A 22,669-nucleotide genomic window follows, 5' to 3' on the forward strand; every position below is an offset into this window, starting at 1 on the left:
TTCCGTGTGGGAGCGGTTGGGCCAGCAGATAGGTGCGGAGCAGCAGCGGGCAGAGGAGGAACGGTTCACAATGGTCAGGGCGGAGAACTCCATGCGGAGGGCCCTGAGGCGGGCCGAGTGCCTGGAGGCAATCCGCAGGGGGTTGGAGGTGGACACGTCGACGGCCCTGCGGACCCTCGGGGCCATGGAGGAGGACCGCCTCCGGGACATTGAGCAGGAGTTCGATGATGCCCTGGCCCGGGACATCCAAAAGTGAGCCGTCAGACTAGCCCGCTGCCCTTGTACATAGTTATGTAGGTAGTGTTAGGTTTTTTTTTTTAAATTTATTTTGGACCTTTTGGACATTGGCCACATTTTTGTATATAGTTTATTTTATTAGTTAGTGTTGTTAGATAGGTTTCATTTCTTTTGTTGGGATAATGGACCCTGGCTTGTTCGTCTGTACATAGTTCACTGTTGGATTTAATTTTTCTTTCACAATTTACCCATGGAGCATTGGCTTTCAATTATTATTTCCCATTGGATTTACTTTTGTGGACAGTGACTTTGGACACCATTACTTTGGATTATGATTTTTGGTTTTGCTTTTTTTCACGGACATGCTTCTTTTCATTTTTGTACATTCCCATTTCAGTTTCTTTATTTTTGAATCTATTAATGTTTCCTTTAATACATATTTTTTATCGAACTTCAATGTGTAGTATCATCTCATTGGTTTCATGCATATCATGATGTGGGTTTTGAGATTCACTGACACCCATTGGGTGTATGTGAGGGACATGTGTTTGTTTCGAAACTTGCAATTGGTGTTCCGTCATGTAATTGCCATTTCTGAGTGGGTGGATGCAATACTCGGGTGGGTGTTTTGCATTTGGAGGCTGACCATAGGGACCAGGGATCTAGATTGTGATGACATGTTGGCTGGGGAACATGAGTTGGACATGGGTGGGGGCCTGCTGGCAGGTGCCCCACAGTGCTGGGGGATGGGGGTGGTGGGAGACATGGGTGGGGGCCTGGTGGAGGGTGCCCCACAGTGCTGGGGGGTGGGGTGGTGGGGACACGAGTGGGACATGAGTGGGGGCCTGCTGGCAGGTTATTGTCATTTTTATTATCATTTTCACAATAATGTGTGCTGTGTTTGACTTGTTATCATGACGTTATTAATGTATGTTACTTACCTGCATAATTACTTAACTTACTAGACTCGCCCCGACGAAGGAAATGGATTTCCGAAATGCATTGGCATATTTAGTCTGAACTACATATGGGTTGTGGCAATTGCTTCCTCACTAAGAAAACATTAGTGATAGCTTAATTTTGAATTTCTTTGGATAAACCATTACTTTGATACAAACCACCAACAGACTCTTTGATTTTTGAATAAGCACTATATTTTTGATACCTGATCCAATTACTTTGAACTTTGTATAATTACTTGCCCAGGTTGGGTCTAAATGAGAGCGGCTGTGTGACCTACCTTTTTCCCTGGCTGCCACCCCTGCCCCATCCCCCTCCCCCTTATCAGGTGACTTGCTAATGCAAGATGTACCCTTAGTGAAGAAATTAGAACTTCAACTCAACTGACCTAGTGGCGCATTTCACTTATTTTTAAAAAGTACAGGAAAAGCAATGCATTGTTGGCACAAAAACACATACTGAATTTACCATTGATAGTAGAGGGGTGGACATGGGTCCTGTACGGGGTGAGAGAATGTGACTTAAAGACCAGATGTTGCTGAGGAAGATGGAAACAAACCAGGGATAAGGACAGGACAGAATGACATAGGAACGGGATGGTGGAAGAAGTGATGAATTAAGGATGGAGGGGTGACGGAAAGGCACTGTATGGACCTTCATGAAGGGTAGGGAGAGTAGAAAACCGTGATGCAGTAGCAGTGTGCTAGGAAACTGGTTCTTCAGAAAGGAGCACTTTGGGGTTGGATTTAAATAGTTGTAGGGTTGGAGTAGTACAGAGAGGGAGGAAGAATAGGGGAGCAGGAGAGAGCGGAAACGAGAGGGGGCTCAAGTAGTGGCAAGGAGGTGAGTCGAGGACGATCATAACGAGTGAGGGGGAGAGTAGATGGGAGGTTGGGTCCATGGATAGTTTTGAAGATGAGAAGAAGTTGATACTTTGCCATTTGTTTCATAGATAGCCAGGCAATCTGGCAACGGGCAAAGGTTGTAGCGGTAAAGCAAGAAAGGTTGACAAGTGAGGACCGCAAAGTTGATAACTTTGTCCAGAGAAGAAAAAGTATAGTTGGGAAGGCCATACAGGGGATTGGCACAGTAGTCCAGGACTAAGGGGGAGATTCACAGTATGGAAAAGAAGATGATATATTTCTCCGATATTGAGGTGTAGTCTGGTTGCAGTGGCAGATTTGGAGATGGAGAGAGAAGTTGTGTGATGGGTCAAAGATGACACCAGGGTTACGAGCGGAAGCAGAGTAAGGAAGGTAGTCAGAGGAGAAGGAGAGGAAGAGATGGCCTGTTTAGCTGGGGAGTAGAGAACTTCAGTCTTCGTGGATTTGGGCATGAGTGATTGATATGTCATCCAATTTTTGATGGCCGAAAGACAGTTTCGATTTTTGACAACAGCTTGTTTGATAAGCAGTGCAAGGAGAAGATGGTCTGAGTTTTAACAGCGAAGAGTTGATAGGAGAAACTGTCACAGGAGATCAGGGTGCCAAGGGCTGAAGTATAGAGAAGGGAGATAAGTAGACCAGGGACAGACCCCTGGGGAACTCTCAGTGCAGAATGGGGAGTGAGTGGGGCGGTAAGGCTGTTCCAGGACAGCTGAAAGTGTATGGGGCAAGGGATGAAGCAAATCGAGCGAGGTCCTTATCTCGGATGGCAAGGAGAGAAAAAATGTAGAGAAAAGGTCAGAATGGTCAACCGTATCGAAGGCAGCAGAGAGGTCAAGAAAAATATGAATAGATGAAAGATTTGCATGCCGAGTGGAAGAGATGAATCTGCTGATATTGAGGAGAGCTGTCTCGGTAGAATGCAGAGGTCGGAAGCCAGAGAGTCCCAGAGGTTGTGCGTATCAAGGAACTCAGTGAGTCGATTGAATAGTATCCACTCTAGGATTTTGAAATAGTGTGGTAGAAGATAGAGAGGCTGAACGTTGGCGGGACAGTTAGGATCTAGACTAGGTTTTTTGGGGATCATACCAAAATAAAGAATGCTAATATTTCTAAGCCCAAAATATAAGCGCCTCCCTCTTTATATCACATAAATATGTGGCGATGGGGGTAAGTAATTTAAAAAAGTTTGGGGGGGGATTGGGGATGCTGCAGGAGGGGTCTCCCCCCTGCACATATGTGCAGTAAAAAGGGCTATACAAAAATAAAGAAAAAAATATTTTGGGCTTCAAATGCATTTTTTCGCAGTATTCACAGAGATCTGTTTTCTTAAGGAGCGGGATGACAGTAGCCGTCTCATAGGAGGAGGGAAATGTGGCATTGTCAAGAGAAGAGCTGAAAAGGGAAATAAGATGTAATAAGGGGAGGGTTGTTAACAGGAAGGGTTAGCCTTGAGGAGTATGGCAATAATCACATCAGGGTTGGTGGGGACAAACTTTAGTAAGCCAACCAATGCACACCAAATATTCATTCTCCTCCCCCGATATCAATGCACAATGCCAAGGTGAATCTACCAATGACTTGAGAACTGGCCGGTCGGAAGCAGAGGTGATCCGACTCTTCGCTCTCATTCCAAAATAAAGTTGGGCTCCTGAGTAGAAGCTACTAATCATGCAACTTCACTGAAACTGCCCATTTTACAGTTCTGATCCAGCAGTCCCCAGGAAGGACTATAATGCTTTCTTCAGTGCTGCCTCATCTTACATCACAGAATCCTGTAATTCGCAACAAGGAAGGAGGTGACAAACAAAATATCAAACATTTAAGTTGCTCTTCCATCATATTAAATTACCCTCAACAATGTCCAGGACCAGCCCCGGGTTCTTGTAGGAATGAAAGTAGATCATGTCTCCCAATGACCCATCCGTCAAGGCTGGGCTGAAGACTGGGATATTATTCTGAAACAAAATACAGTAAGTCAGTCTTCTGGATAAACAAAACAAGGTGAAACTAATGTGCATGCACCAATTGAAGGCCAGTTAGCCATCCACACCTTCTGTGCCCAGTAGTAGATGGATTCTGGGTTATTGATCTCTTTGCCCAGCCGTGCGATCATCTTTGATGGCGTCCATTTCATACCCTGAAAAAAGAAAATGTTTTACTTCCAATCGTATAAAGCAGTAGCTAGTGGTATGAAATCATTGCCTATTGCTTTCCACCTTCCGTAGTGAGATATTAAGATAATGAGTTATGAGGCTGGTAAAATGATACAAAGCAGCCGGGAAGTGATCAACCCTATGAGGCTAGACAATGAACAAACGCAAGAAGGTTTCATTTAATAGTAACCAGGAAAGAAAGGCTAAAAATGGAGTGCATTCTAAATATCCGTTGGGTTCTACTGAACAAGGCAACAGCGTACACAAAAGAAAAAAGCGGCATGACATATTTAGTGAGTAATTTAAACAGGAACTTCTAAACTTCTAAGGACTGTTCCGCTGTAGAACGGGCTTGGTGTTGATACTGTCAGCTAGTAATTTTCAGAAATGAGTTGGATATGTGCTTAAAGACGCTGGGGTCCAAGCAGATTCCAAGTCTTATCAAAATGAACTGAAAGGACGGATAGAACCACTGTCTGATCGCCTACTTGGGCCAAGAAGAACTATGTGTGTGCATTCTTTTGTAAGCAGGAAGCAGCAATCCTCTGGCTTTTTCACGTTCAGGAAGTAAAGGCAGGGTAATGGATATCGGATCTGCCTTCATTTACTACCTTTCAAAATGTAAATAACATCTTACAGTAAAATATGAATTGTGGAGCGTGATAAAATGTAGAAACGTCCAAAGCACTAATGCTTTGTAATCCAATCACAGAAGGAGCAGAATACTATATGTTAGGATGGTGTTGATTAGTTTAGTGATTTGGGTGGTGAATGGCTACGTTCATTTTATGATACAATTGTGAATGGCTCGGGGGCCATTGAGTATTTACTAGGATCTATAAACAAAAGTGATAGGGATTGAATCAGAATTTGGTATGAATCGGGTGGTGTTTGTCTCGTTTGAAGTTTTTCTGTCGATTTATTAATAGTAGATAATTTCATTGGTTTATAGGAGAGGTGTCCAGAACACTGGACTGTTAGATATGTTATATATAGTTTGTAAACTAGATCTGTTGTTGCTGACTTGCTTCTATTTCAGGGTGGGGGGCGTGGTTCACATCTATTGATCACTTATTAAGATTAATACGTTTAGCTGAGGTTCCTTTATGTGAACGATTGGATACTTATGGTGCGCTGACAAGGATGGCGGAGGACCTGCGTGTGTGGACATGGAACACAAACGGATTGAATCATTAAAAAAAAAAAGGATGAAGGTTAGGACCCACTTAAGGGAGCAAAAAAGTGATATTTGTTTTATTCAAGAAACTCACCTTCTTAAGGATGAAATTGAAACCCCGAAGAAGGGTTGGGTTTGGAGGGTCTATGGATCCTCATTTTCCTCGCATTCAAGAGGAGTAGCGATTTTGATTCGGAAGGATTTTCCAATAAAAGTGCTGAGAGAATTGTCAGATCGAGAAGGGAGAATGGTGGCACTATTAGTTAATATTCGGGGGAATGTTGTGGCATTATGTAATATTTATGCCCCATCTGTGGACGATGGATCATTTTATAGGAAAGTGGCTCAATCACTACAGGAGTTGGGTACAGATAATATCATTCTAGGGGGTGATTTTAATACTGTTTTGAACAAGGATTTGGATAGAAGTGTGTCCGTGAAAGGAAAACAGACTGACTGTCATTATCTATCTTTGAAAAACCTGCTGGAGGAACACGCCATGCAGGATTGTTGGAGGTTGCAACATCCATTTGCTAGAGAATATATTTTTTAGTCGGGTGCAAACTCAGTTTATTCTAGGCTTGATATGTTACTGACAGCCGGAAAAATCATAAAACCAGTGGAATAGGTAACAACATTCTGCTAACAGACCATGCTCATGTGACTATGTGCATTAAACTGGCCTGTGCAGAAAAAAGACAATATACTTGGAGAATGAATACTACAGTCTTAGAAGTTGAAGAGGAAATAGAGAAATTGAAGACCAAAATTGACTGTTTCGTGTCAGAAAACTACAGGGGTTATATGAAGCCAGAAATTGTATGGGAAGCTTTCAAATGTAACATGTGCAGTTATCGGATTAATCTAACGTGTGGTTTGAATAAAAAAAAAAAGTTAATAGGCAAAAGGAACTTGAGATGAAAATTGGTGATTTATCTAAAAAAAAAAGTAATGGCAGATCCAAGTGACTTGGATGGTACTAATGTATTGTTGAAACTAAAGAGAACTGACAAATATAATTGAGGAACGGACAAAACCGAAATACCATAACCAGAAATGTGTGTATTTTGAGAATGGAGAGAGTGACCGCTGGCTAGCCTATAGGCTAATGACGAGAGAATCGGAACAATCTATTACATCTATTCAAGATAAGAATGGAAGGGTCACCTTTCATCCTGAAAAAAAATCAACAAAATCTTTCATGATTACTATGTAAATTTATACCGGAAAGAATCTGGTACGACTACCGGTTGTAAAGACTTTCTCGAGAAGGCACAGATGGCCAGGCTTTCAGGATCTGATTCACAGCTGCTTGAAGAGGAGTCGACATTGGATGAGATCAAAAGGGCTATTAACAGACTGAATGTAGGGAAAGTGCCAGGGCCCGATGGATTTCCAGGGGAGTTCTACAAGCTGTTACCAATTTCGGCCCTTGAATTACTTAAGGATATGTATATGGCCTCTTTGGCAAGAGGCCTTCTACCTATATCTACGAGACATGCGATGATATCGGTCTTTCCTAAGAAGGGGAAAGATGAGACACTTCCTACGAGCTATAAGCCTGATTAGTCTTATTAACACGGACAATAAAATACTGGCGAAAGTCCTGGCTATCAGACTGGAAAATCTTCTTCCAACCTTGATTAATAAGAACCAATCGGGTTTTGTGAAGGGTAGAAAGACATCAAGTAACATTAGGAGGCTGTTCCATACGATTGCTAAAGCGTCTGATCCTTTGGATGATGCTGCTGTGTTTTCACTGGATGCAGAGAAGGCGTTCGATCGAGTGGATTGGGAATTCCTCTTTTTAGTCCTTGAAAAAAAATGGGATTTGGGGTGAAGTACAGATCATGGATTCAACTACTATATACAGATCTGACGGCTGATGTCAACACCAACGGTAGACGTTTGGATCCATTCAGGCTGGAGAGAGGGACTAGACAGGGGTGTCCTCTTTCCCCACTATTGTTTATTATTGCGATCGAGCCACTGGCGGCAATTATTAGAAACAACCCTAATATACAAGGAGTATCATGTTAGGGGCTGCAACAAACACTATGGCTGTTTGCAGATGACATCCTTCTGGGACTTGGGGAAGTCATTGCCAACTCACATGGAGACATTGCCTATATTTCATGATTTCTCCAGCTATAAAATAAATTGGACAAAATTGGAGGTAATGCCACTAGTACCGTGGTGTAGTAAACGATATATAATTGATCTAGGGTTCAGATGGTGCCCAGTTAAAATGCTATATCTTGTGATCTGGATTACTCCAAAAGTCAGTGAGTTGATGAAGGAAAACATGAATACGATCAGTATGACTCTTAAAAGTGATTTAGAGAGATGGGGTTTATTGAATCTCTCGCTGTGGGTTAAGGTTAATGCGTTAAAGATGGTTTCAGCCCCCAAGATCAATTATATCTTGAGTATGATCCCGCTAAATATAGAAAATCAATATTGGAATGAGATAGACAGACTTATCCAGGGATTCCTGTGGGATAAGAAGCCCCTAGGGTTACGATTATGGAAATGCAGTTACCTTTGGAAAAAGGTGGATTAGGAGTACCTAATTTTAGGGCCTATCATCTTGCATTTATTTGTGATTTTATTGCTGAATTCCTAACATCGATACCTGATGAATGGGTTATGGCAAAGACAAGTTATAATGGCCCATTATCTCCCAGGGCGTTATTAACTACAGAATCGAGGGAAAGAAGTAAGAAGGATCCGCTAATGGCCTGTTTGAGAAATTCATGGATGAAATTGGCTGGATTATTTGGTGTGGATGCATACAAAAATCCTGATGCTTCAATATGGATGAATCCCTCTATTAAATTAGAAAATAAAATGATATTTTGGCCAGATTGGTTTTTGGGAGAATTGCAATTTAATATTGAAAATTTCAGAATGTCAGATTACAGGAAATTAAAGATTGCTATTGGTGAGATTGTTTCTCAGGATACGGTAGATCTGGATTTTATTACAAGAAAGTCATTGCTGGGAGAGAGTGGCCTAGCTAGCCGAGTATAAAATCAGATTGTGAATGAATATAATGGTAATGACGTGCTGAGAGATGAATGGAGTAGAAGGATCGGCTCTGACATAACAGTGGAAACATGGACAAGCATATGTGCGAATGTCAGACTTTGTTCCCTGAATTTGTCAGAAAGAACGAGAAAAATTAAGATTCTAAATAGGGTATATTGGACCCCAGAGAGATTATGAAGAGAGGTTTGAAGGATGATCTGGAATGTTGGGCGTGTGTTCATGAAAATGGTACATTGGAACATATGATGTGGGACTGCAGGAAGGTACGAGGATTTTGGAGATATATAGGTGTAATTTTGGAGAAGGTCTTGCATGAACAAATTGGTTTTGAAACATTGATTTTGGGAAACGATGCAACGTTGGAAGGGCTTGCTCAATGCCAAAATAAATTGTTATTTAGCAGTGCCTTGGTGAGGAAAAAGATAATCCTTAGGAATTGGAAATCTGATATTGCATTAGAGAAGGGAGTGTGGCTGACTGAAATGCATAACCTAGCGTATATGGAAAGGATTTTATATAGGAAACAAGGCAAGTCTGGGTTGTTTATGAAAATTTGGGGAACATTTCTGGCGATGTATTGAACCTAACGTTTGTACATCATATGATGTGAACTGGGTAAATACTGGGGAGGGGTGATATTGATATGATGTTTTATAATTGTGCTTATTGTTTATGTATTTTCAATGTCATTTCAGGTTTTGTTGTTGTATTTCAAATTGAAAATAAAAAATAAAAAAAAAACAATCATTGAAGGAGCAGTGTCCAACTTTCAATCGAAGCATTAAGTCTGATAAATGACACCCATCTCAAACTACAGTGAACCGGCAGGAAAAGAGCAAGGCTTCCATTATCACACTTTATACAAGGATAACCAAAAACATACCCCATTGAAGAGATTTTATTAAAAGCATTAACTAATGTGCATTGACAGCCTGGTAGAAGAAGGTGTCAAAGTCATCTATTGAACTGTGACTTGGCTTGGTTTATACATCTTGAGAGGAATTGGTCTAACTCTGGGTTGTAAAGCATAGTTATTTAATAAGTCAATTATTTAGGATACGGTAAGCAGCTACAGTGCAGAATAGCACATCTTAACAGTTACTTCACAGGGCGTTCCAACAAACTGGTAACATTCCACTCAATGGCAACAGACCTTCGTATTGCAAATGCCACAAATGAGGCAATCATACAATGCATAACCTTTTCTGTTCTGCATAGCTAATTTGCTAAATGGTTACTCACTAGTTCATTCCATAATTTTAATAATATTGCCATTTGTTCTCATCATTGAAATGTCAAAACTGCAAAAGCTACCAAGTCATTGAAATGCCATCTCCTGGGGTGAAAGGCCATAAGTGATGCCTCTTACTGATGCAGCAGGTGAAACTAGCCATTGTCCCGTTTGCACATATCCCACCTGAACCACTGTGAGCATCCCTCCCCACAATTCTAACCAGACCTTTACCATATTATAACCACTGCCATGGCTGCCCCCAATGCAGTCTCCCATTCTAAGAACAGAAATGCCCTCCCACTCATCGGAACCGCCACCATTGGCACGTCTATGCGGTACATCCTCTAATAATCCTACCCACTGCCAAGGGACACCTACTGCTGCATCCTTTACCAGCCCCCCTGAGCCACGCTCATCAGAGAAAGCCCACTTACAGTATGAGTAAAAGCTTGTTGGTGGTGGTCATGTTGTGTAACACCAATTTGTAGCCTTTGCATTTCCAGATAAGCCCAATTTGGCCACACATCTACTTGAGAATGTCGTCCCCTCACCTCAGTGTTCTGCTCTAGAACCATCTGGTCCAGGATGGGCATCAACCAGTCTTCAAACTGGCAGTAGTTATTGTTTGGAACGAGGAGGTTGCCAGTCCTGAAAAAGAAAGACACGACCAGAAGCATGAGACATGTGCTGAAAGGAAAGACATGTGCAACGAGACGACATAATGTGTAGGGTAACGAGATGGGGCGTGTGCAGAAAAATCCAACACTACACATGTACATGGGAGTGGTCATGTGATATGTGCAGGAATACTCCAATATTTTCATTGGAGAGTCACACAAAGTGGCCGAATTTGTGTTCAGATGAGAACCAAAACGTGCACAGGAAGATCAAGCAAGATGCTTAAGGATAACAGAGAAGCAATTGGCTTGGAGACCCAGAGGAAAACTATGCCCAAGGAGTTCCAATATAAAGGTATACACTGGGCGTTCCGATGCAAGACCTGGGCGGAGAGATCAAGCATGAGAGATGTGCATTGAAATGAGAAGTATGCCACAGGCAGGGAAACGCTACGTTGGTAGGAGATCAGATGCCGCGAGCGACTAGCACATCTGAAAAGGTTTTATTTTTTGCATTTCCAATCTAGCATGATATAGGAGCTGGGATAGCAGATTTGCACAGGGTGACTTCACAAATGAGGCAATTCAGTTTTCTCATCGAAATGAATTACTTTGTTGCAATTCGCTTCGATGCAGCTACTTCGTGGGAAAGTGTATATTTTGGGGGAAAGAGTCTAAGGGTGGGGGGGTGTCTAGGGGAATATGGGGGAACCAAATATTATACATTTAAAATAAGAAAAAGATAAATTCTAGGTATCTGCATCAACGTGAATTATAACCAAGTAATTAATTCGATGAAACAATGTCGAACTAGTTGAAGCTTTTCAGAGGTTAGAAATTAGACGTGCCAGTGTGTGAAAATGACGCAGGAAGCACAACAAGCAAGAGACAAGCTGAGGGGCCTCTGCTGAGAGGCCATTCATTAGAGAGGAGCCGTCAGAACCTCTGCATTACAGACAGTAACGTTCAAGACCAGCCACTTAGTAATGGACTCCACAGTGCAATACACCTAGACATTCAAAGTATCCTTATGAGATAGAATTCAGTTTAACGTACCTGTAATGCAGATATAACAGAGTGTGGATGTTATAAAGCTGGATGTTGTAAATTATTTGAAAACAGTACACAAACAGGAAGGGGAGAACAAATGTGTACATAAAGTAAACACTGGTAAAAGGGCGGTCTTCAGTATTAATTGCACAGTCCACTGGCAGCCGATATTAAGTGGCGTTTCATAGGGTTCACCATTGGTTCCAGTTAATGTACACATTGAATATGATTAAAGAAGCAATGCTGCATGGAAACACCATAGATAACCTGATGAATAAGAAATGGCCACGTTTTACATCGAAATCACTTAGCCTCTTGCTCTATACGAAGATGCATTGTTTTAACAGATTTTGTCAAATCCTCCATCGTGATGACCCTCCTTCCAACACTTGATCCTCTGTTGCAAAGATGCATGGCTTGTTGTCCCAATAAGCCCTACGTAGCATCAAGCGGCACAGCCAATGGTTGCATCAGGATACTAAACTGTTGCGAGGGCACATCAGGAATATTTTTACCTGCTTCATGTTGCCCATTTTCTTTAACTTGTTAATGTTCCCATGTGTTTCAATTGGCTTGTTTCATTGCTGAATGCAACCCCTACATGCCATCCATTCCTTGTTGTCATGCTGTGCTTCGAGTTGTGCCTCTCAGTTTGTGCATTTGTCTGCATACCTATAATCTAGATCTCTACCTAGGACCTATCCCGTTTTATAGGATCTTGAATATAGGATCACAAAAGTTGGTTAAAAAAAGAAAATACTGCCATGGCTTTTATTCCTTTTTTTTTTTTAAAAGAGCAATCTGTACTTGAGACCTTTGGCTGTTCTTACCCGTTCTTGTGGGATGACATTGTCAGGCCATACACATTTATAAAAATCCCACTAGACTTGCAGGGCGAGGTACTAGACCAACCGAAGAAATGCACTCTCCCCGTAGTGACTGGTGACAAAATATTTAGCACCGTTTTCTGTAAAATGCTGCATGTCACCATAGGAAAAGGAAGCAGACATGCCTAAGAGAAGGAGAGAAGCCAGGCTGTGGCGGGTAGCTGGCCAATCTTGCTGGTGCCCAACTGTTACTAGAGGGGAATAATTGAACCAGTCCATGAGAGGGTAAACACCCATCTGTGAGACAGTCAAGAACTCAAAGAAAATATATTCCTACCCAAGTATAATACTAAGGGGAAAGATGATACTGATGGGAGGTATACTTTAATAACAGGAATAAAACAAGTTTTAATTTGTTAAAGTACTGAGAGGGGTGGTTTTATTTGACAAATCCGACCCAAATGGTGTGCATGCTGGGAGATGCCCATATCCCTCTGTGCAGTTTCCAGATATGGACTGGGAACCAAATCTCAATTTGTAGGTGCCTAGAAAAGTAATATAATTGAGGCCAGTCCATCGCTAAATCACCAAGCAGAGTCCTGTTTCTGGCTCTGAACCACTCAAGGTAAAAGGGAAAGAGTTTTAATTGCCACCCATTTCCCCACTGTAAATGACAAAATGTGTACAGTTTTTCTAAAGTCCAACTAAGGGCTTCATAAAACCAAATCTGAGGAAGTACAAAAACTCCACTCTCAGTATAAGGATGCATCACCCTAGAAGATTTGGTACCGTAGACAGAGCAACCAGGCTCATTTTAGGAGAGAGGGCTGTAGCTTGGCATTTATTTAATTGTTTTTTTATAACGCAATTAATACCGTACCTGAATTTGGTTTCTAAGTGCGGATCCGGGATCGAACCTCTGATGCTCTGCGTGGTCTTGCTTCCAAGACCATCACATTGCCCCTGTGGTGTCCTGCGTTTACAAAGAAATAGTAGCATACATATGCTCCAATGAAACACTGAAACACTATGTAATGTAAAAATAAATGGTTTATTTAAATACAAGTAGGCCCATATAAATCTAGGGGAAATAAGTACTATAACATATCATATAAATGTAATTATAAAAATCAAACTCAATACTTAAGGGATACAACCTAAAGTATAACCTTATTAAGAATAGCCATCAACAGTTCAAGGCGAGTCAAACCTATTACACATTCAGAATGCAATCAGCTATACTTGGCTGTGAAACCAGGTCAGATATACTTTTAGAATACATTAAGTAATTCAAGGGTAGTAGATCCTGTTAGTCATGCAGGGACACAGTTAAGGAATCACTTAATAAACCAACCCTGTTACAAGTATGCTCCTTGCAACTTCACTTTTTAGAACTCAGTTCAGAGTTAGTAAAACAACTCATACTTTCTGGAGAGGCCCTAAGCTACTCAATGACAAGTAATAACATACAATACCTATTTTTGAATGCACTCAGCAATTCAAGGAAAGTAAACCCCAATTACAAGGTAAGTAATTGACCCTTAGTTATTTTGGTACTGCTCTAAGCAGTTTCAGGGAAGGCACAACCCAGTGTTACAAGTTTAGAAGAGCAGCAGCAATCCAAGGTAAGTAACCATTACTTTTAAGAAGAGCTTCAAGCAACTCAGAGGCAAGTGTTATCTCAAAGACTGTTTTAGGTCTGTATAAAGCAGATCAGGGAAAGCAACACACGTTGCACACGTTGAGAACACCACCATGCTATTCAAGGTAGGTAAAACCTATTGGTAAGCTTTAACACTTTCAGTTAAGCTATGCTAAAATAGTAGCAACACTTATTACTTTTCAGAAGGGGGAAAAATAATTCAAAATATGTAAAGCAACTTACAAACTTTGTATAGGTGCAGAATGCAACTCAAAAGGTAAGCATAAACTTAAGGATACTTTGTAACTTCCTTCACATAGATACAGATAATTCTTTAAGCACGCAAGTACTTTTAAACTGGTTATACTTTTCAAGACAAAAGCCTTTTCTTATCCAGTCTACTGCATGAGTTTTCTCAGAGGCAGAAGAGGGACCCCAGTGGTCGAGGTGCCAGCTGTAAGCCAGTTGAGATAAGTCAAGGTTCCATAGGAGATCTTCTTTAAACAAGTATTCACTTTCAAAGTTAAAGTGTTCAGGGACTTCTGAGAAGACTCCCTATGTGTGTTCCAGCAATAGGCCTGGGGCAAGTGGTATGGGCAAACCCCAAACCGCACAAATCACCTCATCGGCCTCACAGGATGCACATCAGACTTAAGGTAAGTAATACGCAGAACCACACAGTACCTTATGAGAAAAGTAGAAAAGCTTCGAAGTGGATGCCTTCAGGATGCAGCAGCACAGGACCCAGTTCCTGGATTCTTGATCTGGTGACGAACAAACTGGACACTGGATGGGAACATGCAGCAGCAGTCATCAGAGGAGGCTTTCAGAAACTGATACTACATGGATTCTCTTGGCTCTGTGGATTTGGCACCTTTTTACAGCAGCCAGATGAAGAATTACTATTGCCGGTCGGATTCTCTTCACTCTTCCGGTCCTGCACACTGGTGAGGGGACTTCAGGGATTCGAATTGTGTCTCTGGAGAGCCAGGACGAGGCCATCAAAGTTTCAGACTGATTCGGGCTATGGAAGATCATGCACCACAAAATGGCTCAAAGTCCCAGGGTATTGGGGTTTTGCAGCCAAGCAAGGTCGCAGGGCACCGTGGGATGGCTCAAAACACAGGTCTTCTTGAGACAAGTGGAACTCACAGGCCTCTGGGTAGAAGCCGTCACGTTTGGGACCCCTAGTTCGATTGGAAGAAGGGTTACAGCAGGCGCTCGGTCACTGGAAATCGCTACAACCATCCTTTCTTCATCGTCCTCTTCGGTTCAAGCTCCAGTGGTCGGCTTGTCAGCCGCTTCCAGGTTCGGAGTATTTATCAGAACTACAGCACAACTTTTGCAATCTCCCCCTGCATTTTACAGAAAGGGGTGGGCTGGCTGTCCAATTAGGACAGCCAGCCTGCCACTGGGAGTTGGTTCCTTTCAGGAAAGGTTGAAGACAAAGGGCTGCTGAGTTTTGGACTCCTCCCTCGCCTTCCCAGACACCCGGTTGCCTGGTAGGGGAATCCAAAGTATTCCTGCCAAAAGCTAAAAACTTCCATTCAGGTTGTTCCCACCTAGAACCGTAGGGGAAAACCTCAATTAAACAAGAAATGGCTAAAAAAGAACGTGCACACATTTTATAAAAATGGTGGCCCTTCCGTGCATTACTGAGGCTGATTTAACAGCCTGTGAGTAATAGGAAGAACAAGTTATTTATCCCTGGTAACGTTCTTTCCACTGAAAGTTCCTCCCACGTATTCCTCATCTTTGATAATCGATATCCAGCTTCAGCTACTATGAAATGTTTTCTTTCGGCAGAGGGTGGTGTGCATTCATGGCGTCGACTCAATGTCCCTCGAAGGCTTCAGTTTCGAGGATGATGTAATTGAAGGCATACATAGCACGCGCAGCGCCCGTTGGCTTCAGTTCTGTTTTTTCTTACCATAGAAATACCTGCATAACCACAGGAATGACCTACTCAGCCTTGAAGTACCGAAAGCTGTAATAGCATGGGAAATTCTACTGTGAAGTTGGTTGGGGGGGCGATAAGGAATACGTGGGAGGAACATCCAGTCGAAAGAACGTTACCAGGGGTAAGTAACTTGTTCTTCGAATGGATTGTGTGCTCCCACGTATTCCTCATCTTTGATACTCCAAAAGTAGTATTCAATTTGATGGAGGAAGTAAGAATTTCAGTCTTATAGGTTTTCATGAACCGAATGCAGGACTGCTTTTCCAAAGCTCCCATCCTGACTGAGGGAAGACTCTAGGCAATAATGTTTTGTAAACGTGTGAATCATGGACCACGTTGCTGCCTCACAAATACTTTTTATCAGTTCACTCATTTGCAGGGCTGTAGAGGTAGCCATGCCCCTGGTGGAATGGGCACTTAGCCCTTCAAGAGGATCCTTGCCCGCCAGTCTGTAACACTCTGAAATAGCCAGAATTTTCCACCTGGATAAGGTCTGTTTAGTAACCCCGTTACCCCGCATAGCCTATAAAAAGCTGATCTTCAATGAGAAGCTTTGACTAATATATATATATAAAGTTCAAGGCTCTGCGAGGGTTCAACCTGTGTTATCTCTCCTCCTCCTTGCCAGGATGGGTTAGGGAGGGGATGTGGGTGGGTGCATTGGTGAGCCCCTTTAGAAATTGAATCACCAGTGGAATGTTGAAATCTGAACATTCCTCTGACTAGCGCTTAAAGATGGACACCACCGCCAAATAGCCCGTAATAGTACCAATCTGGAGCCCCCGATTGGCTGAAGATAGTAGAAAGGATAAAACATCTGGTGTTTTACACAGAAAAGGATCTACATTCTTGTCTTTGCACCAGTTGCAGAATGTGTTCCAACGGCAAAGGTACAAAGACTTTGTTGCTGGCCTTCTGGCCGAAAGCAAACTCCATTGCGTCATCCAGGAGGTCCCAATCCTTGTATCTCAGCCTCTCAGAAACCAAGCGTGAACGTTGAGTGTCTCGACTTCTGGATGGAGAATCCGACCCTCCCCTCGCAAGAGAAAGTCCTCTCTTTGTGGAAGACACATTGGAGGATAGATGGACATGTCCAGAAGGTCCGGGTACCACGTCCTCCATGCCCAATCCGGGGCAATTAGGATCATGTGTTTCCTGAACTTTCTCAACCTCCTGATCACGTGAGGAATGAGTGGAAATTCCCAGTCCACCACAAACACGTCCCCTAGAGCTCCTCTTGGTGGAAATTCCCTGGAGCAGTACAGTTCGCACTTATGGTTGACACCCTTCGCAAACAGATCCACTTGAGGGGTTCCCCAAAGGGTGAAGATCTCTTGAAGGACTTAACCAGTTCCCACTCGTGGGACATTGTGCTGCGCCTGCTCAGAGTGTCCGCTGCCGTGTTCTCCTCTCTGGCTAGGTGAACTGCTGGTAGGGAGATTCCTTCTTGAATTGCCCAATACCAGAGCTGCATTGCCTCTCTGCACAGTGGTAGTGACCCCACACCACCTCTTTGTTGAGGTAGTAGATGGCCACTGTGTTGTCTGTCATTATCAGGACCTTCTTCAACCGTACAGAGGACAGGAAGACCTTCAGTACTAGTCTGATTGCCCTCAGCTTCAAAAGATGAATATGTAGTTTGGACTTGGTGGAGACTGCGGACTATCAGAAAGTTGGTGTTGGCTCCCCACCCCTTGAGTGAGGCGTCCGTCACTACTGTTATTTCGGGCCATGGTTGCCAAAAAGGTTCTCCCTTCAGAATGTTGTCCTCGCAGGCCTACCAGAGAAGATCCTGTGCAACCCTGCTTGGAACCTGAGGTAGGTCCGCCATCTTTCCTGAGAACTGGGACAATTGAGTTCTGAGAGCACATTATCAAGCGGGCCTCTGGCACCAGAAAAATGCAGGATGCCATGAGGACGAGCAACCTCAACAAATCAAAGACCGGGAGACGTTGGGCACTCGGAAATTTGGTGACCATCTGTAGAATGTCTTGAGCACTCACCTCAGGTTGCAAGCTCTTTACTAAGGAAGTATCCAGTACAGCTCCGATGAACTGGATCTTCGGAGAAGATGTCACATGGGACTTCTTGCAATTGAGGGAGAAACCCAGTCTGAAGAGAGTGGCAGGTGACGTTGAGATGATTTGGGAGAACGCGCCATGATCAGCCAATCGTCCAGGTAGGGGTAGACGTGAATATCCTCTCGCCCGAGACTCGCTGCCACTACCGCCATCAGTTTGGTGAAAACCCTTGGGGAGGTGGTCAGCCGGAATGGCAGACATCGAAACTGATAACGAGAATTGCCAACTGCGAACCTTAGGTATTTTCTGTGCTTGAGATGTATTGGCACATGAAAATAAGCATCCTGAAGGCCAATGACGCCATCCAATCCGAGTTGGAGGGCCTGAAAGATCTGAGAAAGAGTGACCATCTTGAACGTGTCCTTCCTGAGGGACTTGTTCAAGTATCTCAAGACCAAGATGGGTCTCTGTCCGCCATCCTTTTTGGGTAGTAGGAAATAAGGGGAATACCATCCCTTGTTCCTCTCCACTATGGGCACCGGCTCCATAGCGCCTTTCTCTAGCAGGGTTAACATTTGCTGCACAAGGAGCGGATCGGGAATCCTCAAAGAGTGGTTCCCCGGTAGATTGCTCTGAGGTCTCTGTATGAAAGGAAGGCAGTAACAGTGGGCTATGGTTTCGAAGGCCCTAACATCCGAAGTAATGTCTCGCCATCCTTCTAGATGATATGATATGGCATTTATAACGCGCCTATAAACAAGTGTTTCAAGGCGCGACGAGGCAAGGGAGGGGGCACAGAGGGAAGATGGAGACAACAATCTTACTAGGCCAGGTGACACCGAGATCGTGCAAGTGCAGGGGAGGGGGTCGGAGTGCGAGGGGAAAGGGGGAGGGGAAGTGCGGTACATAGGATAAACAGTAGATAAATAAGAACAATAAATAAGAAGTGTGGCCAGCTGGTGGCAGGTGCAAGGGTAAGTGCAGACATCGGAAATGAGCTGAGTGTCATCCGCATAGCAATGAAAGTTGGGCAGAGGGCGGCACTGCGGTGGGCTAGAAGTGCCAGGTATTGGTTGAACACCACAGGTAGAGACAGAGGAGAGGAAGGACCCAAGTTGCACCTGGGAGGGTCGATCAGAGAGGAAAGAAGTCAGCCAAGCCAGGGCCTGATCGGTGATACCAAGGTTATCACGGAGACAGTTGAGCAGGATTGCATGGTTGACCATGTCAAAGGCAGAAGAGAGATCAAGTAAGAGGAGGACACAGGGGATGTTGGAATCAAGGTTGGAGACCAGGTCTTTACAGATGTTCAGGAGATCAGTTTCCATGCTTCTGGCGGCTCTGAAGCCAGACTGATGTCATGGAGACAACCAACAGATTCAGTGTGAAGATTAAGCAGGGAGATGGCCAGCTTTTCCAGGAGTTTGCCCAGGAAAGAAGTGATGGAGATTGGGCGATAGTTAGCCGGTTGGGACGGACGGCAGAGGGTTTCTTAAGTAGAGGGTGTACAAGGGAGTGCTTCAGGGGGGAAGGGAAGACTCCAGTGGCGAAGGAGAGGTTGCAGAAGTCAGCCAGAGCAGGAGCCATGGTGCCAATGTGGTCATTGAAGGTTTTGGTGGACAGGGGTGAACCTGTTTTGAGGAGACTTTCATAGATCGGACTTGTCTAGAAACCTCGTCTGGGGAGAACAGGGTAAAGGCAGAGAAGGAGGGAGGAGAGGTGGCCGACGATGGGCCAGAGGGAGAGCACGAGAGAGAGGACAGGATGTCCTGAGTTTTAGAGATGAAATGAGAAGCCAGAGCTGTGCAGAGGTTCTGGGAGGGGACAGGAGAGTTAGAGACTGCAGCAGGATTGGCCAGTTCCTTGCAGATTTTAAATAGTTTGGTTGAGTTGTTAGATGCCGCAGAGACGCAGGCTTGGATGTGGGCTCTCATCTTGGTGCGGACAGAAAGCCGGTATTGCCTTTGGAGCAGGAGGCAGGCCCGTTTGTCAGAGGATGTACCGGAAGCACGCCATTTCCTCTCAGCCACCCTACACTTACGTTTAAGAGTGACAAGGTCCGAGTCGTACCAGGAGTTGCACTTGGCTTTGGGCTACAAGCAGATCCTCATGACAGGGGCAAGAACATGAAGAGTATCAGATATAGCAGTGTGGAGCATGGAAAGGGCTGCATCAGGTGTGAGTCGGCTAAAGGGGGAGGGGAGGGGGAGAAAGTGGCGGTGAAAGCCTAAACTGACACACGCTTCATGGGTTGGATAACCGAAAAGGTAGGTGGCAGTGCTGGAGGTGGCTTGGCCTGAGGGATAGAGAGGGTGAGCTGGGAGGAAAGGAGAAAGTGATCACTCCAGGAGAGAGGAGTGGTGAAGGGATAGAAAGGAGAAGGTCTGAAGAGATAAGAACATCCAGAGTGTGCCCCGCAGAGGTCACAAAAGAGTCCAGAGGAAGGACTGGAAGCATCTAGGTGGATGTTAAAGTCTCCAAGAAGGAGGAGTTGAGTGGTCGAAACCAGGAGGGAAGAGGAGAGGTCCGCCCACTCAGAGAGGAAAGAGGATATCAGACCAGGTGGCCGTCAGATGATAGCCACAGTAAGGGAATGTCCCGGAGAGAGCCTGCAGACGAGTAGGCCTGCGCATGGATCCACTCAGGGAAGGTTAGGGCTACACCCCCTCTGGAACAGTTGGATCTAGAGTTGAGTGGCAATATGCAGAAGGTTGCCGTCCTTGAAAGACTTCCGGGGAGGGGTACAAATCAGAGGTACGCCCTGCAGAGGGGTAGAAGAAGCCTGAGGGGCAGCAGAAGAGGAAGGAGGAGAGGGCAGGGTAGCCAAGGAGGAGATAGTAGGGGAAGGCAATGAAGCCGGGGGGTGAGGAGGGGACAGCAGGAGAGGAAAGGAAATTGATGAGGCGCGGGAAGCGTCTATCAAAGAGGAGAAGGTTGGCCTGAGGGCCTTGGACCAAGACGTTACCATTCAGGTAAACATTAATGATGACCTTCGAGGAGTGGAAGGGGGCCATGAGGGACTCCCACTGGGTGCCACCATTAATGGAAGAAGGGAAAGGAGAAAGCACAGAGACCATATGAAGAGTCCATAGGTCTGGCGAGGGAACGACAAAAAGGATGTCAGTGAGGGTTTGTCTGGAGGAGGCGCTGGTCAGCGATAGGGAGGCCTTCGTTGGAGACCAGGATGTCCTTTTTAAACTTCTTCCTACCAGATTTAGTGAGGAGAGCAGGATAGTCGATAGAGAAGCAGTTAGAAAAGATAAGAGAAACAGAGAGCACCATAGAGTAGGCAGGGAGAGGAGAAAAGAAGAAAAGGGGTGGAAGGAGGGGGGAGGTGGGGTGACACTAGGGGAGGACACAGGGAGGGGTGCAGGCACACAAGACAAGTGGAACGAGACAATAGTCGAAAATTGAACAATATGACAAGAGCTAAAACAGTAGTGGAGTAGTTTGCTAAATGAACAAATTGCTAAGAAGACAAAAAGGACAAAGTAGCTTGCGTAAGAGAATCTAGAGGAAGGAAGAGTTCAACGGAGAACACAGCAGTACCGGATAAAACAGGGCAGTCCGTGAGGTGAATACAAAAACCACAGAAAACCAATACAGGAGAAGTCTGCGAGAGTGGACCTAGATGAGGGAAGAAAAAGGAGAACTCCAAAACAGGGCAGTCAGTGAGGAAAAACAGCATTAATGAGAGATGACCTAAGTAGGCAAGGATACGGCAGAGACAGGACAGTAGGACAAACCGTGATCAAGGCAGTCCAAGCAGAGCAGAGGGTGCATGGGAGCAGGAGGGTGAGGGGCGCGAGAAAGTGCGTGAAACACACGGTCAGGGAACGCAAGGAAGTTGTGAGACACGCGGTTAGGGAGTTGCGAGGAACTACGCATACAATGATTGCGAGGGCCTACACTGGCAGCGCCGGGCACATGGTCAGAAACGCAAGGAAGTTGCAAAGATACACTATGAGGTAGATGCTGAGACAGTCTGATCCCCACTGGTGAATTGTGACTTAAGACCTCAGAGAGGTTTTAAGGTGGATGATGCAATGGCAGATGGTAAAGATGCCCCTGCTTGATCTGGCTTCGCACCTCTCCCTCGTCCACCATGAGAGAATCTTCTTTGGCCCCTTTGACCAGCCATTCCTCTCGCCCTTCCAACTGAGGAATAGTAGCAAAAAGATCTACCCCTCCAATGCTGGCCACTAGATCGAAAATTCTGAGGTTGCCTAATAGCGGCACCTAAAGATTTGGCTGACGCCTTTGAGGTCTGCAACTTCTCAAGGCTCTCGTCAGCCTTGTCGCCAAAAAGATGAGACCCATCAAAAGGCATGTTGAGGAGTCTGGATTGCCCAACCGGCGCAAAACCTGACATCAACATCGCAAATCTGTGCATAACGGTACTAATAGTCATGGCTCTGCTGATGCCGTCAGCAGAATCCAGACCTGACTGAAGAGACTCGCACATGGCTTCTTTGCCGTCTCCAACTATGGCCAAGAACCAGTCTCTTTCACCCCCTTCGGGAATGTGCTCTGCCGCCATGGAAATGCAGTCTCAGAGTGAATGTAAATTTTGCAGGGGCACGTGTGGAGTTGGTTGATTTGAGCGCCATACTCCCTGCACAAAATACCTTCCTTGCCCATCCATCCACTCTTTTGTCATCCCTATCTGGGGGGATGGTAGGGTAAGCCGCTTGCTTAGAAGTTGCAGTAGCTGCCTGTGCCACCAGACTCTCTGGAGTGGGGTGTTTGTACTGGACGGGCAGTATTTCTTGGTCAAGTTTTTATTCACAGCCCAATTGGTTTTTGGCGTTTCCCAATTCGTCGCCACCCTTTTTTGCAGAGCAATGTGAAAA

At 44.6% G+C, this 22,669-nt stretch overlaps 1 protein-coding gene across 2 annotated transcripts in view; it reads right to left on the reverse strand.

The window, feature by feature from the left end:
• DHPS (deoxyhypusine synthase) overlaps positions 1-22,669 on the reverse strand; it is a 155,515-nt gene that overhangs the window by 24,630 nt on the left and 108,216 nt on the right. For both annotated transcript variants that reach the window (XM_069604108.1, XM_069604109.1), the window contains exons 5-7: positions 10,251-10,347; positions 4,135-4,221; positions 3,934-4,039 (exon numbers count right to left, since the gene is read on the reverse strand). In XM_069604108.1, coding sequence (XP_069460209.1) covers positions 3,934-4,039; positions 4,135-4,221; positions 10,251-10,347 — 290 coding nt within the window. The remainder of the gene's footprint in view (positions 1-3,933; positions 4,040-4,134; positions 4,222-10,250; positions 10,348-22,669) is intronic.

Source organism: Ambystoma mexicanum, chromosome 3q, assembly GCF_040938575.1.
Source record: "Ambystoma mexicanum isolate Mex_15411 chromosome 3q, UKY_AmexF1_1, whole genome shotgun sequence".
Lineage (NCBI taxonomy): Eukaryota > Metazoa > Chordata > Amphibia > Caudata > Ambystomatidae > Ambystoma > Ambystoma mexicanum.